Source organism: Grammomys surdaster, unplaced genomic scaffold (genome assembly GCF_004785775.1).
Source record: "Grammomys surdaster isolate TR1022 unplaced genomic scaffold, NIH_TR_1.0 1057, whole genome shotgun sequence".
Lineage (NCBI taxonomy): Eukaryota > Metazoa > Chordata > Mammalia > Rodentia > Muridae > Grammomys > Grammomys surdaster.
In genome coordinates, this window is record NW_021605476.1 from 348,750 (window position 1) to 365,638 (window position 16,889).

The window sequence follows — 16,889 nt, forward strand, 5'->3', positions numbered from 1 at the left end:
GCTTCGCTTCTCAGCATCCCCCAAACCAAACAGAAAAATGTTTCTTTGGATGGATTGGAGAGCGAATGCACTGAAGACAGCACATGGGGGGAGCTGATGAGGTGCATGGGGATGGGTGGAGGTGGGGAGTACTTCAACATTTTAGCCTGGGGGTTTATGCCACTATGGATGAAAAGGGATTTGCCTTAGGTTGTTGGGAATTAGTTGATTACTTCTGCTGCTTTCCCCGGAACAGTAAACAAGCCAAATGTGCCTCCATTCTCCTCACTCTCGGCTTAACGCTCGGGTGCGCTTTGTAGTCACCTTTTCAAAGCAGCTCTAATTATAAATTTCAGCTCAGAAGTAGCTGATAGCCTTCAGGATAGGCAGAACAAAGTCTGGGCTTCTCAGTGGATTCAGTGTCTCGAAAGCCCACAGACACAGACCCCCTGGGCACGTTTATTTCTTGTTAATTATCATATCTTTTCCCTAACTGATATACAGTACCACCTGCCTTAAGCATTAAACTTAGTGCCTCCCCCAGCCATTTTACTTTCTAGCTCTCCCTAATTTCTCTATTGTAACGCTTCATCTCTAGTTACTCCTAGCCTGTCAAAATTGGATCCAGGGACTCATTCCTCTATGTCCTCAGAGGGATTCTTCCAGCCCCCTAGTTAACATATTGTGATCTCATCGATTTTTGTATCTGTTGTAAACCTTGTGCTTGTTTGATCTTAATTTTTTCCTCGTTAACCTTTGCTCCATGTCGCGGTTTCTTCTCTACAACCTGAGCTAAAAATCGCGATGAATTGACTGGGGGTGGGGGTGGGGTGGGGGTGCAGAGATCTGATTTCAATTTAGCAGACAGCCTGGAAAAGCAGGCGATTCTGCGACTTCATGACATCACACACTGGGGGAAAACGCCTCTAGACAGAGGGATCACCGGTCTCTAGGGGGACGCGTGAGAAAAAGTGTGAGCAAAACAATTTGCTGTCGGGAGAGTTCAGCTTCCCTTAAAGGCTGTAAGATGCCGGGTACTTTAAAACAGACGGAAGGACCTTAAGATCATGGGATTGCCCAGTGATGGTAGTGTCCTTCCCCTGAGGTCAGTGGTGCTGACCAGCACGCACTGTCCGCGAGAGACGCTTAAACACTTAGCAAAACAGGTCGGCCCCCTGGCCCCGCCCCCGGAGGTCTGGGCCTCGGGCTCGCAGGGAACTCCCGCACGTCTGCGCGCGCAACCCGCACAGAGGGTCCGCGCGACGCGGCGCGCGTAGTTGTCCTGGAGACGGTGGCGCGCGCACGCGCACGCGCGGCGCCGAGAGCGCGGCTGCGAGTGTGAGCGCGTTCTTTTCCCTCCGCGTCGCGTTCCCGCGGCGGGCGCGCGCCGGCCTCTCCCTGGCGCGCGGCGTGACGGCCTCTCACGCGCTCCGCTTGCGCGCTCCCCGGCGCCGACCCCGCCTCGCACGCGCCGCGGCCCTGCGCCCGCACTGTGCGCCGGTGCGGCAGGCCGTGGGAGCATCCGGGCATTTCCGCAGCCGAGCGGCGGTCGGGCTGCGGCGGCCGGAGCCTCTCATGGCCGGGCGGCGGCCGGCAGGCGACAGGCGAGCGGGGCGCTGAGTCCCGAGGACGCACAGGAAGCGGCTGCGGCCGGGCGCGGGGCTCGTCCTCCTCTGGCGCAGAGCTCGGTCCAGCCGGAATCCCGAGATGCATCTGCATCAGGTCCTCACCGGGGCTGTCAACCCTGGAGACAACTGCTATTCGGTGGGCAGCGTCGGGGACGTCCCCTTCACGGTGAGCAGAGCTGGGGTCTCCCGTAGAGCCGCGAGCGACGGGCCCACCCACGCCCCCTCGGCTCTCGGCTTGGGCGGGGGCGGGGGAAGGATGAGGAATCACCACCCTCGTCCGCCGGGTGAGTGCGCGGGTGGCGGCGATGGAAGGTTCGGGGCAGCCCCGGGGTCTGTGGTGCCTGGAGGTGGTGGCAGCGCCGAAGCCCGGGGCGGCTTCCACCTGCTCCCGTCTGGCAGCGAACCGTCTTGGTCTCAGGGTATGGAGGCGGTGCTGCTCCCTGGCTCCCCGACCAGCCTGCGGTTTTAATCGCGCCCTCTGTATCTCCCAAGGTAGAACCTTAGCACCAGGGAATAGAAAAATCCGCTCTCTCCCTGAAAGAGTTAGAATGGAAGTCACCTTTTCACGAGTGGCCTGTCTTATCTAGCTCAGGGTTCTGTTTCGGTAATCCTTTCAGGTAATAACTTAATCTTTACAAGGTATTTTTTTTTTTAAGCCTGAAGCAATGTTTCGTTTTATGACTTTCCTTGGGCGTGTGATAAGGGTGTATGTAAACATAACGTTTTGGAAACTAGCACCTACCTACCCGACATAGACAGTTTCTCAACCAGATGGGTGGGATTCATCAATCCTTTTTTGAGAATAGGCTGCTAAAATCAAGCTCTCCTAGAGATTATTTTGCAAGATTGACATGGATTAATAATGATTTTTTTATATATATAAAATACATGGCCCTTTTTGAATTGTATTAGTGAGACCTGTATTAAGTACATTTTGATATCCCTAATAAAATTGGATATTGCTTAGCAATATGCTTTTTAGACAACGGAAAACATTTGATGTCTACAGCAGCATGTTTTTAAAACTGCAGAAAAAAATTACAGCAAAACTGCAGAATCATGTAGCACTGCATTCTGGAACACTTTGTCTTGAATGTTTTGTGATTCATTAAAAAAAGCCAACAAGGTTGCTTCTTGGCCTTATTAATTTTAAAATGTAGTCAGTTCAGTTTTGTTCTAGTTTTGAAAGAATACTTTAAAAATAGGGTTGTTTGACATATTATTCTATCACTATCAGTGGTGCTGTGTTTGCTACACATGTGACTTAAAACATCAGTATAGGGTCCTGTGAGATGGCTTGCTGGGTAAAAGTGTTTGCTACCAAACCTAGAGACTTGAACCCAACCCCCTCATGGCTCATATGGTGGAAAGAGAGGACGAACTCATGTCAGGTTGCCCTCAGGCCGCCATATGCTTACTGTGGATTCATGTTTGCCCCTCCCCCACAACGAAAATTGTTAAAAAAAACCAGCCCAATAATATTAACATAGACCCGAGCTTGTGGAGACTATTCGGAGAAGAGAGAAAAAATGCTTTTGTGTCTTTTAGTGTGTAGAGGAGGAGGAAGTCCCCTAGGATCCCAAGAGTGGGTTTCCTTCAAGAAGTAAATCTGGACTTCTGGGTATGGATATTTCCCCTGGTGGGGTAATGGTAGTTTATTGGGTCCATCTAAAAGTGAACATTAGCTGGGTGTGGTGGCACACACATCTGTAGTACTTAGGTGGTAGAGGTATGAATCTGTGCTTAAAATAAATGAAACAACACCAAAAAAAAAAAATATTCCTCTTAGCTCCCTGCAGAGCTGGTTTGCAGAGTTAAACTAGATTCTGCCTGGAAAGACCAGTCAGTGTAAGAACTTATCAGTGCTCTTTGCAGGTGCCATCTGTGGCCATAGTTCCCACTTGAATTTATTCTGTCACCAAGTCTGATTGTGTAATGTCTACCAGATTCACCCCTTTCAGTGTCTGTAGTCACCACCTCGTTGGAGAACCTTGTTGGAGAAAGCTTCCAATGGGGTTCCTACCACTCATCTCAGAGGTTCATTTCTTCTCAGAGCTGCTGGGGTGTTTTTTTTGTTTCTTGAGTACCATTCAATCACACCCCTCCCTGTAGCCACATTGAGGACTCATTGTCAGATGTCCTGCTGTCTTTCACTTTGTTTGACTCTGCTCCTCACATTGGTCCCTCTGTGACATAGTGATCTTACTGAAGCGTACATTTTAAAACACTAATTTTGTTTTAAATTATGTGTATGTGTGGATGCTAGTGTGTGGGTATGTGCAGGTGAGCACAGGTGCCCTTAGAGACTGGAGGGCTCAGATCCCCTGGAGAAAAGTTATAAGGGGCTGTGAGCCACCTGCCATGGGTGCTGGCCACAGACTTCAAGTCCTCTGCCCTTGACCCCTGAGATATGTGTCCTGCAGACTGCATATTCATGTCCATTGGGGCAGCCTTGCTTATCATTCTCTCACCTCCAGCTTGAGGAGTTACTTGGTTTACAATGCTGGCTGTGACAACCTTATTTCGACCCTTTGGCAAGTACAAATACAAATCTATTTGCACATGTTTTGTTTTAATATCTTAATTATGAATGCCATGCTCCAGTTACTTTACTGTGAACTAGAAATGATCCTCTGAAGCTGGGCAGTGGTGGTGCACACCTTTAATCCCAGCACTTGGGAGGCAGAGGCAGGTGGATTTCTGAGTTCGAGGCCAGTCTGGTCTACAGAGGACAGCCAGGGCAAAAAAAAAAAAAAAATCTTCTGGGCACTATAAAAACATATTTGCTTAAAGATACAATAATTATCCATTTTCAAGCATTCCAGAATCAACTAAAAATACCTCAAAAACTATATATAGAAAGATAAAATTACAGAAAATAAAGTCTGTTTACATAGAGCATGTCAGCTGATTTTATAGTTTATGTTTGATAAAGAAGCCTGCAGTTCTGGGTCAGGTGACTAAAGGACTGCTAGGCATGGCTGGAAGGAGTCTTGTGACTCTTCATTTGGTGGGCTTGTCGGAAGTTTTCTTCTTAACAGCCTGCTTTGTACTGTTTTTGTGTGCTTGTGCTTGTGTGTTTGTGTGTTTTCCTCTAGGTGCAGGTGGTATAGAAGGAAAGTCTGCTTTGCAGCTAGCCAATGGTTCTTGGTTGATGTGTTGCCTGATGTATTTGGGACCCTTTCAAAATAGAATAATTTACTTGGAATCTATAAACGGAAAAAAATTGAAGATGAAAGTTGTTCTTAAGTTTTTCAATGCTTGTGACGTTGTAATAATGGAAGAATGTACTGTGTATTTCACTGCATGCAGTGGGGGCTTGGATGGCTGGCTGTGAGTGGCTGCTTGGTGAGGTCATGATGTCCTAGTTTATGCTGGATGAACATGGTGAAGTTTGTGGTGTGTGCCTAGTTACATGTCATTTCATAGGTCATGTGTGAGCTGGGATGGTTTCCATTTGTGTCCTGTCAGTTGACAGCAGCCTTTTATTCTTTCATCATTCAACTGTTACTTTGTAAGTCTATTTTAAAATGACATTTTTGTATACCATTCTTTAAAGCATCGCCTTTTTATCAGTGTGTGTGTGTAAAACATCTAAGTTTTAGAAATCGTTATTCTGAAGAAAGTTAGAGGCTGGATAGCCCAAAGATGCTCTCCCATGTCTGAGCTTTGTTGTGTGTATGTTGCCTTTAAATACTCTTCAGATGAGTGAATGGTCTGAGGCTTTTAAAATTAGACATAGCTTTCTCATTTATTGTTTATTATTTTTTTGAAAAAGTCTTTATTAGAATAATGATATTACATGATCATTAATATAGTTTTAAAACTCACCATCTGTCCATAGAGAGTCCTGTGTATATTTTTAGATCTATGAGGGCAGTTGATGTTATTTCAGCTTCACATGAGTTTTAACACTTTGATCCAAGTTTACAAAATTAGTCATTTCCTTTCTTAGGAGTCTATAATATATTGGTAGATTAAACACAGTGAACATGAGGACAAATAGGCAGATAGATGAGACTATGTATAGTTTGGGAAGATCAGTACTAAAGCTCTCCAAAAGCAAGAGCAGCAAAAGCCAAGGATGGAGTAATACAAACACTGATTAGTAAGCGTGTTCTCCTCATGTAGGAATTGTTTTTTCAGCTACAGGGTTTCATTAAGTAGCAAATACCCTTTGAATGGTGAAAAATATGATTTACAATATTAATCATAGACTTTTGTTGTTGTTTTGAGGTAGGGTCGTGCTGGGTAGCTTAGACTGAATTTGAATTTGATCCCCTTACCTTTGGAGTACTTAGATTGCAGACATGTGCCACCACGTTTGGCCTGCAGTTAAAAAATAGTTTTAATTAATATACCACTAAAAGGTTGGTCTGAATAAAAAACTGTTCCTTTAAAAATTAGAAGGTAGAGGCTGGAGAGATTGCTTGCCAGTTAAGAGCAGACTGTTCTTCAGAAGACCCAGGTTCAATTCTAGTCCTTACATGGCAGCACTTGCTCCCTCCTCCTCTCCATGATCTCTGTCTCTATCTCTATCTCTGTATGCAGATATATGAATATACAAACTGTCTATAACTATAGTCCCATGAGGCCTGATGTCTTCTATCCTATGCCAGCACCAGGCATGCAAATGGTTCACAGACATGTATATGTGCAGTCAAAACACCAATACACATAAAAATACATTAAAATACAAAAAATTAGAAGATAATGTTATTTCTCCTGTAGAGTAACATTTTAGTATTAGAATTATGACAATTTAATAGTCTAATATTTAGGGAAGTAAGGGCTTTTTTTTTTTCAAGAAATAATAATCAACAATAACAGAATAATATAGCCAACCTGTTTATATACTTAGCACATGTTTGTTAAATACATAGGTGGCTAGACTCTGTGGAGATTAAAAAACCCCAAAGGCCATAGCCCTGACTTAAGGGAGACGAGTAGAGAAGTGTAGAACTTAGTCATCTAGAAGCGTTAAATACATTAACCACTGCTGATCAGGCAGGCACTTCTTGTGAGGACTCTGGAGAAATGAGAGGTTCCTTTTGGATGGAGTATCAGAGAGTTGGATAGAAAAACGCTCCTGAACTAGCTGATTATTAATAGATATGGCACCTCATTATCTGTTGACTATCTATGCTTAGAGTGAGGGAGAAGACAAGTCAAAGATTTAGAAGAGATTTCTTTTCCAAGAGAAACTGGCCCACTTGGTTTTGGAATGTAAATTTTTGTTTGAGTTAATAGGTAGTTTTTCAAACATTGTGGGCTTACATTTAGTGTTGCTTGGTATGTGAATATGAATTCTAAGTCCCTTCTAAGGCCTTGTGTAGATTGTGGGTGGTTTTTTTTTTTTTTTTTTAGATAGGATTTCACTATGTAGCTCTTGATATGTAGACTAGGCTGACCTCTAAGTCACTGCTTCCTGGGTGCTGGAATTGAAGGAGTGTGTTACCACACTGGGCCCTGTGTAGATTGGTAATTAGCTTTTGTGTTGATGGAGGGAAGATTAGCATTTTCCCAGAAACTGGCATGGTTCTGAATGCCTTCCTCCACAATGGGAGTGTAAGTAACTACTTGTACAATCTTGATAAAAATCACCTAATCATTTTTACATTTTTCATCTGTAAACAGAAGTTCTTGAATTAGGTGCTCTCTATATGTTCAGTGAATTTCTTGAGAAATGTTTTTGGGGCCAGAGTTAGGATGGGCCAGTACTATAAAATGGTTGTGGTCTAGTCCTGAGTCTTAGTTGACAGTTGCCGTATCTCATGAGATCCCATAGTGTGGTGCTCTAAAATTTCAGGCTTCATCAAAGCCCATTTAGAGAATTTTTGAAGTAGTAGGTACACAGCTGCCAAGGAGCTCCCTCCTCTTCCTTTTAAAAAGGTACTACATTACTTAATTTATTAAGTGTGTGTAAGTATGTGGACATGGACTTTCCATGGCATGCGTGTGGAGGTCAAAGGACAACTTGTACCTTTCTACCCTGTGGTCATCAGACTTGGTAGTAGGTGTTTCTACCTGCTGGACCATCTCACCCCCCTTCCTTTCTTCTTGCTGTGTTGCTCAGGCTACTCTACTGGCAATTTTCCTATTTCAGCCTCTCAAATGCTGGGATTACAGCTATGTCCCACAAGACATTCTTGGGAAAATTTAGAACAGTGGATCTCAACTTGGGGTCAAAACCCCTTTAGAGGTTAACCCTCATACAGGGGTTCCATATCAGACATTTTGCATGTCAGATATTCAACTACAACTCATAACAGTAGCAAAATTACAGTTATGAAGGAGCAATGAAAATAATTTTATTATGGAGGGGGTCATCACAACACAGGAACTGTATTAAAGGATTTCAGTTTAGGAAGGTTGAGAACCACTGATTTATAACAAATCAGAATCTTGGTATTTGATCATCAGAAGGAGCACAGAATGCTGGTTAACAACCATAATAAATGAGTCATGCTTGGCCAATTGAATTTCTTCAGATGATAGAAAGCAAAGCATTATTTGCTCATTTTTAATTAAAAGATTATTTTATATGTATGAATGTTTGGCTGCATGTATTTTTGTGCACCACATGCATGCTTAGTACCCAGGGAGGTTAGACAAGGGTGTTGGATCCCTTGGATCTCATGAGTTAGAGATCTTTCACTCATTCATGGGAGCTGCTGTGTGGGTACTGGGAATTGAATATAGGTCTTCTGGAAGAGTAATCAGTCCTCTTAACACTCTATGTACATCTCTACGGTTCTGTGTCTAGGGTTTTTTTGTTTTGTTTTGTTTTGTTTTTTTAAAGCAAGTTTGTAAGGTTTTAGTATAAATTTTAGGATTTCCAATTTTAGAGTTTGTGGGATTCATTTGCATAAGAGTTAGACCTGGAACTCTTTAATTTATTCTGTCAGTTTATAAGCCTGCTACTAAGAAACAGATACAACTTCTACAGGTTGTGTGGCTCTTTTTTTTTTTCTTTCTTTCTTTTAGAGATAGCACATTGTAATCCTAGGAGTTGATGTATGTATACATGTCAGACCTGTTTCCTGCACTTCTGCTCCCCTTCTTGTCTGAGTGCTTAGGATTCTCTAATGTCCCTAATCCCACACACATGGCAGTTAACCTTCTCCTGACAGAGAGGTCAGTGCTAAAAAGGGCTTTCTGAATAGAATCTGACATTCAGTGAATATGGTAATTTGGTGAGGTGACTTAAAGGACAAATGGCAATATCTTAGATGGGGTGGAGGAAGAGCAAGAGTAGGAACAGGAGGAGAAACAGCAGCAACAGCTCCTCCTCTTCCTGCTCCTCCTCTTCCTGCTCCTCCTCTTCATGCTCCTCCTCTTCATGCTCCTCCTCTTCATGCTCTTCTTCCTGCTCCTCCTCTTCCTGCTCCTCCTCTTCATGCTCTTCTTCCTGCTTCTCCTCTTCCTGCTCCTCTTCCTGCTCTTCTTCCTGCTCCTCCTCCTACTCCTCCTCTTCCTGCTCCTCCTCTTCCTGCTCCTCCTTTCTTTTTCTTCTCCAAATAGATGCATTTTCTTCCCATCTAAATATTGATTCTTCCTAGATATAATAGTAAATTATATTAAATCACAGTAATGTTTTTCTCTGTGACTTTAGGAAATCTGAGGTATCTAGGTGGCACTTGTACAGGCATAGGCACTGCCCTACCACCAACAAGATGAAAACAACAAACCCAAACCCAAAGAACCAGCACATGAAAAGTTTGGTTTACTCAGTTTACAAACATATGTAGTTTATACAGTAGCCATAATCCAAGAACGAATTACTGGAATTATTGGTTCTGGCTGTACGGAGCTATACAGCTACTTGGGAGGCTAAGGCAGGAGGACCATAACTTTAGGGCAGTCTAGGCTGCAGAGTGCATTCAAGGCTAGCCTGGAGAACTTAGTGAGCCTCTGTCTGAGAGTAAAATGTAAAGAGGGCAGACAGCTGGGCTCACTATCAAGGCTAAGGAAGTGCATCACCGTGCACAGCTTTTTCAAATGATATGCACATACATGTAAAATGTGAACTAAGGACATGTTTTAATTAGGAGCTCTGCTAAAACCCTTTGCTTCCTAGAACTCCACTTTTATTTGGAAGACTACTTGATAAACCGAAGCTATTCAGATATTTAAAAAATCAAGCTACAATTAGAAATTTGGAAAACTGGACTTGTATAATGAGCATCATAGCTTTCCAGCATAAAGACATTTCTTTTGCAATCAATGATGCTATAGAGTATACAACTTTTTTGGCTGGCCTGGAACTTGTAGTGATTTTCTCACCTCTGTTTTCTTCGTGACGAAATTACAGATGTATGCCTCCATGCCTGGCTATAAAGTATAATATTTTGATATTGTGTATTAAAATAGGTTAATATTTAGAAGCTCTTCACAAGCTGACATTTCAACATAAAATTAGATGGGCAACAGGTATTCAAGGCTTAAAAAAGATAAACGGATTCCAGTGTTACAGTACACAGAAAAGGCAATCTCCATAGATAACCTTTGGCTTGACCAGCCTCTGGGAATCTGTGTACTGGAATATTCTTACTGTTGGTAAATTTAGTCTGAATGCTCAGAGTAAGATTACTGAATCTTACTCAACACTCTGTCTAGATTGTTCGTTAGAATAATAGGATTTTTAATTTATAAACTTGTGTTTCCCTTCTGGGATGCTAGGATTCTTGTGGCTGTTTGTGCATGGGCAAAAGGCTGGTGTAACAGCCTGAGGCTTTTAGTCATAAGTGCATGTTCCTTGGAAAAAACACTCACATATGTTGTGGAGGAAGAAGCATGCTACGTGTAGTTCTGAGGAGGGAGAACCTTGGAAGTCCACATTTTCCAGGTTCTACCTGTGTGTTTTCCTACCTCTGATGTGGCATTTCTTAATTTTAATAAACTATAGTATGACTGTTTGTGTTTCTTAGTTCATCTTTATCCATGTAGCTGGTCATTTCCACAATGATATGGACATTTTCCTGACTTCAGAATATGGTGCTGTATGCCTGTAATTCTAACATTTGGACAAACAAGTTGCCTGCTATTTTCCTGTCTACATCTCACTTTTCAGACATTCCCGTTTGTCAGTTGGGCACGGTAGCACATGCCGTCCTAGCACTGGGGAGGCAGAGGTCAGTCTTGTCTACAGAGTGAGGAGTCAGCCAGAGTACTAGTCAGGACTGGTGAGTTGGCTCTGTGGGTCAAGGAACTTGCTGCCAAGGCCAAGCCCAGTCACCTGAGTTTCTTTCCCTGGACCCCCATGGTGAAGAGAGAACTGACTCCCACAAATTGCTCTTTGATCTTTATTCGGGCAGTGGCACACACACTACATACAAATAAGGACATCAACTATAAAGAAGATATAAAAACCATTAGGAAAGACTATTAAAATATTCACCCAGTTTCATCCAGAGTCTGTGATGTCAGTTAAATCATCACAAATAAAATGTGAAAGAAGACACTGGAACTCTGCTGTTTCTTCATTTCTGTAGTTGTTAGGAATGTGTGGGCTTCTTTGGGGAGCCCCTCAGATCACGATTAAGGAAAGGGCTGCCAGGTTGATGGAAAGAGTACAAATAGAGATGAAGAATGTATAATTGTACTTTCGTTAGACCTTGGTATTTCTTTGAGAACTTAGAAGCTGTGGAGACCAACACTCATCTTTCTGCTTGACCCTGATGGAAGAGATGTGTATGCTGTTGACTAGAAACCCCTACCACCCACTCTTTCAGGGATGCCCACCTTGTTTTGTTTGTGCTTTTGAGACAAGAGTCTCACTATATAGCCCCGGCTAGCCTTTTCTTGCTCTTTTATTGAGGCCTGTGGCCTGTGTGGTACTCAATGGTGATTCTCCGTTCTTAGCTTCTGTGTATCTCTAGTTCTCTAGTGCTGGTATTTCAGGTGTGTGCACTGTGTTTTTATTTTTTGAGGCAGGCTTTTCCATGTCACCCTGACTGGCTTGAAACTCAGTGTATAACAAGACTGGCCTTGAACCTGAGGTAATTCTCCCATTCTGAGTGCTGGGATTACAAGCATGCACCAAAAAGCCCTAATCTCTTTAGCTACATAGTTCAGTTTAAGGGATCATGGAAGATTGTGTTAGGAACTGTATCATCACTCTGCTTTCTGTCTTTTCAGGCTGCTGTTTTCATTGCATTCCCTGCCACAGATCTGTGTTTTCCTTACAGCTCCGTTCTGAATATCTTCAGTCTTTTAACTACTTTTCTTTGCTCAGAACAAGAGACACATATAAGTAAAAGCAAAAGTAAGGCAGGTATTGTACACACCTATAATCTCAGCTAGGGTAGGAGGATCGCTGTTCAAGGACAGCTTGGTTTATATAGTGAGACTGTCTCAAAAATAAACAGGAAATTAGTGGTGGGGAGCTGGCAGTTGAGAACACTGGCTGCTCTTCCAGAGGACTTGGGTTTAATTCCTAGCATCTACCTGGTGCTTACCACCATCTGTAATTCTAGTTCTGGGAGTTCTGATGACCTCTTCTGGCCTCCTCAGGCACCAGGCACTTGTGATGCATGGACAGACATACATGTAGGCAGACACATAAAATAAAAACAAGACAAAGAAATTGAGAGAAAAGCTTTTTGGTCATTTTTTTCTAATAACAGTTTTATTAAAGCTATTAAATTGTTCATCCCGTTTTTTGAAGTAGCCATTTTGTTTTATTTTTTGAGCTTTTCTTCTTTTAACTAAATGTTTTTGTCACTCATTTTTAAAATGATAATTACTAGTGCATAGTCATTGACATTTCCAGCCATGCGTAGGGTATGCTTTGATCACACCACCTTTCCCTACTTCCTTCTCCTCTACTCTCTGGCCTCTTTCTCTAGCCCTTTGTTATTCCTCAGGACAAGTGTTTTATACTTTAAGCCCAAGAGAACAAATTTGAGGCCCAAAGATATCACCTAATTTTTTATACATGCTGACCAGTCCTCGGGGCTGTTCTTTTGCTCATTTTACTGTGATTTACTTCAGCAGTTTTTTATAATTAGTACTTTGAATAGCTTATTCTTAGTGCTGACGTGCAAAGTAATTATTTACATTCTGTTTTCTACTGTCCTACCTTTTAGTCAGAGTGCAGACAAGCTAGAGACAGCCGGTTTTATAATGCTTAATTAGAACAAATTAATTAATTATTACATATTTGCTTTTCAAGGTCTCATGTTTCTTTTAGCTATTACTAGCATTAGTAAACATATTTTCTTTGTCAGAAATATAGGAGTATTCTTAGCTTGGGCTGTGAGTTTTTTAAAATTATCTTTTTAAATTTAGTTTTTCTTTTTTCTTTCTTTCTCTCTTTCCCTCTCCTCCCTCCTTCCTTTCCTCCCCCTGCCAGGGTGTTTTGGGTGCCAACATGGATGGCTACCATGACTTAATTTGCCACACTGTTTTTCTCATTTTTGACTTAGGCTAAATCTGTTTTGCCCAGTTAGCATTCTTGAGTGGACATTCAGCCATTGGAGTGATTCACGTTAGAAGTAAAGTATGTTTTTAGGAATATGGAGAGAACTTTTAGAATTTTGGAAATGGTCTCACTGTGTAGCTCTGGCTGGCCTGTTTTTGAACTCACAGAGATTAGTCTGCTTCTGCTTCCTGAGTGCTGGGACTAAAGTCATGTGCCACCACACCTGTTGCTTTTACTATTTTTAATTGTGTCTGTATGTGAGAGTATGCGTATGTGTGTATATGTGTGTGTATATATATGTGTGTGTGCGAGTGTGTGTGTATGTGTGTGTGTGAGAGAGAGAGGGGGAGGGAGGGAGGGAAGGAGGGAGAGGGAGAGAGAGATGGGGAAAGGTGTGCGAGTGCTTGTGAGTGCAGGTGCTCAAATGTCCAGAGATAATGGATCCCCTAGAGCTGGGATTACTGTTAGTTGTGAGCCCCCGTGGATGCTGGAAGCTGAACTTGGGGCTTTTCTAGTTATTATTGCTAGAACAACAAATGGTTCTTAACTGCTGAGCCTTTTTAACCCCTAGGTACTTTTCTTGAATTTCCTTAATACAGAAGGTATATGCCACATGACAGTCATTTAGATTCTTACTAATATTTGCAGTAGCAAAAGATAGGAAACACAGATTAATTATGGCGAAACTATAAAATGGCATAGTATGCACTTAGTAAGAAGAAGGTTAGCCGGGCAGTGGTGGCACACGCCTTTAATCCCAGCACTTGGGAGGCAGAGGCAGGCGGATTTCTGAGTTCAAGGCCAGCCTGGTCTACAGAGTGAGTTCCAGGACAGCCAGGGCTACACAGAGAAACCCTGTCTCGAAAAACCAAAAAGAAAAAAAAAGAAAAGAAAAAGAAAAACCTTAAAAGAGAAGAAGGAAGAGGAGGAGGAGGAGGAAGAGGAAGAGGAGGAAGAGGAGGAGGAGGAAGAAGAGGAAGAGGAGGAGGAGGAGGAGGAGGAGGAGGTTGTTGACCAAGGGTGATACTCATAGACATAGTGATGTGGAAGGGGAGAGTTCAGGAGGCCTTAACCCCGTGCAGAGAGCTAGAGGCAGTTAAGGGGTGCTGAGAGGAGAGACAGTTTCTCTAGGAAGAGACAGCGATTGGTTATGAAGAACCAAGTGGTCAGCCCTGAAAACATACACAGGTAACATTATATGGACAGAATGGGCTGTATTTATATATTTACAACTTTATATAAACATTTATATACTTGGAAATATATTTGCACATATATGTATACATATACATATACATATATATATGTATATATATATAAAACAATAATTAAGGAAAGTAGCTCATGAATTTGAATGACAGCAAGGAAGAGTAAATAGAAGGAGTAAGAGAAAGTAAGGGGAAAATGACATAATTATAATCTAAAAAAATTAAAAAGTGAGGTAAATGGAAAGTTCGTCAAGATTTGTTAGTTAAATGAAAAAAAGTTTCAGAATTGTGTCCAGTAGAATCCCATTTATGTTGAAGAAGATTGATTTGAGTTACCCTTCTATAGAGAACATTGCATGAAGAGACTGTTTATAACCAAGTGCTTGCTCCTTAGTTATGTGGGAAGCTGATTAAGGATGATGAGCTGTCATACTTTTCTGATTTAAATTTATGTGTTATTTTCTCTGAGTGATGGGATTTACAAGCATGTGCCACAAACACCCAGCTAATTTTTAAGTCTGAGAATATTCTAAGGAGTTAGGATTTTAATTAGATGACTGAAATGAAGAATGCGGTAGGGTGTCTTCTTTGTTTTTGAGATTATAATATAATGACATCATGTCTTCTTTCCCTTACCTCCCTCCAAACCCTCCCATATGCCCTTGCTCTTGTTCAAATTCATGGCCTTTTAAAATTGTTATTGCATGCATATAGGTGTTTGAACGCTGCTTGGGCAGACGGAATGCAGAGGTGCTAGGCTACATTCCATCCTCTCAGCCATGATCTACACCTGCTTAGGGGTGGGAGAACACAGCCTAAGATAGGGGCCCCAGCCCAGTGAGAAACGGCTAGGCTGAGGCTGAAGCTGAGGTTCCCTAACTTCTGGGAACCCAGTTGCTGTTGGGAACTGCAAGGAATCCAGAATGAAGGGAGTCTGTAGCCCGCAATGAGCCTGGGATTGGAGGATGAGGGGGGAAGGGAAACTCCAGCTTAGGTATAACAAAGACATTTCCCCAGGAACTGCAGTTCTTGATGAAAGAGACAGTCCTTGCTTGCCCAAACTGTTTATTTTGTTCATAGTGAAGAATAGATGCATACAACTTTTTCAGCGTGGGCCAGAGATTAAAAGCTTTTGCAGGAAAGAATGTCTGGGAAGGGAAGCTTATTGGCTAAATCCTCAACAGCATGGAGAACTCTGTGCTATGTTGTCACGATCCTGATCCTCATGTGGGCTCACGCGCTCCAGGACAGGAACGAGTCGAGGGGGTTGGGTAAGAATAGAAACCCCTACCGTTCTCAGATATGAGAATTACCAGGGTTTCTGGATCCACTCAACCTTCCTAGTTTTTGTCTGGTAGCATGGTTCCACTTGGCCCACACATATATGCATATGTATATTCTTAAATATAACCTGCTCAGTCTGTTAGTTATATGAGTTCAGGGCTGGCTATGAAGTGCTGACTGGGAGAAATCGTATTTTCCTCTCAGTATTTCTTAGTTGGGTTAAGGACTCAGGCTTTCCTCTGTGCTCTTTGGCATGTCTGTAGGTGGTGTCTTTGTTCAGCTTATGTTTAGGTAGTCCTGTTGGTGAGGCGTCACAAATGTAGCTCTTGACATGACTAGGAGAGATATAATCCTCACAGCAAACTCCCTGATCCTCTGGCTCCTAAATCTTTTTGCCGCCTTTTTTGCAATGCTCCCCGGGTCTTCGCTTTTGGAGTTGTTTTATAGTTGTATCGTACATCTATAAACCTGGGATTTTATCGATGGGATTCACAACCCTGCATTTTGATTGGGTATGGTTTTCTGTAATTGTCTTCATCGGTTGCAAAGAGAAGTTTTCTTAAGGAGGGCTGATGACTACACTGGACAATGTTTATAGGGTAGTTAGGGAGTATGCTGGTTAGTAAAGTAATGGTTGAGGATTCTTCAAGATCCATGACTTCACTAGCCTCAGTTTCCAGTTCCAGGCGTTTCCTTCTTGTTGGGCAGGTCTTAAGTCCATTTGGAGAGCTTTTAATCACTGCCAAGGTGAGTGTGCTGCTACTGCACCTTTAGGGCTATGCTGCCATGCTGGTCATTGTTTTGGGTTACACATGTTTATAGCTGGGTAGAACTGTTGGTTTCTTTTCTTCTTTGGAAGCTTGCATAGTGTCCTCTGGTACCATGAAAGATAGCTCTCAGGGAGGATACATTCAGATCCAGCTCAGGGGTCTCTGGATCCTGTTTCTGAAGCTGTGTCTTTAGCAATAGGGATTTACTTTCTACCTTTAGGGGAGAACCAAGGGCAATAACAATGGGCTATATGTTTTAAATGTCTCTTGGAGAGCTCTGACCAATAACTCGAGGCCTTTTCATGTCTGGTATTTAGGTTTTTGCTAGATAGTCACGAGTTTTAGGAGGGAGCATTGTCAGCCCAGATAAGAAAAGCTCATTTAAATTATGTATGTGTTTACACATAGAATTATGTTTATTATGAGTTTCTCTTTATGTAGATAGTTAATAGTATGACCCCTTATGTCTTCTCAGACGTCCTTATTATTCTTTTGCCCTTCTTGCTTCTTCTGTATTTACCTTTTGCCTTCCTGCCTTCTTTCTTTTCTCCTTCCTTCCTTCCTTCCTTCCTTCCTTCCTTCCTTCCTTCCTTCC

The 16,889-nt window shown here is 42.5% G+C and overlaps 1 protein-coding gene across 5 annotated transcripts in view; it reads left to right on the forward strand.

The window, feature by feature from the left end:
• Nucleotides 1–1,656: 1,656 nt before the first annotated feature.
• Dmxl2 (Dmx like 2) overlaps nt 1,657–16,889 on the forward strand; it is a 129,592-nt gene continuing 114,359 nt past the window's right edge. For all 5 annotated transcript variants that reach the window (XM_028783311.1, XM_028783313.1, XM_028783312.1 and 2 more), the window contains exon 1: nt 1,657–1,773. In XM_028783311.1, the coding sequence (XP_028639144.1) occupies nt 1,687–1,773 (87 nt within the window). In that variant the 5' untranslated portion in view covers nt 1,657–1,686. The remainder of the gene's footprint in view (nt 1,774–16,889) is intronic.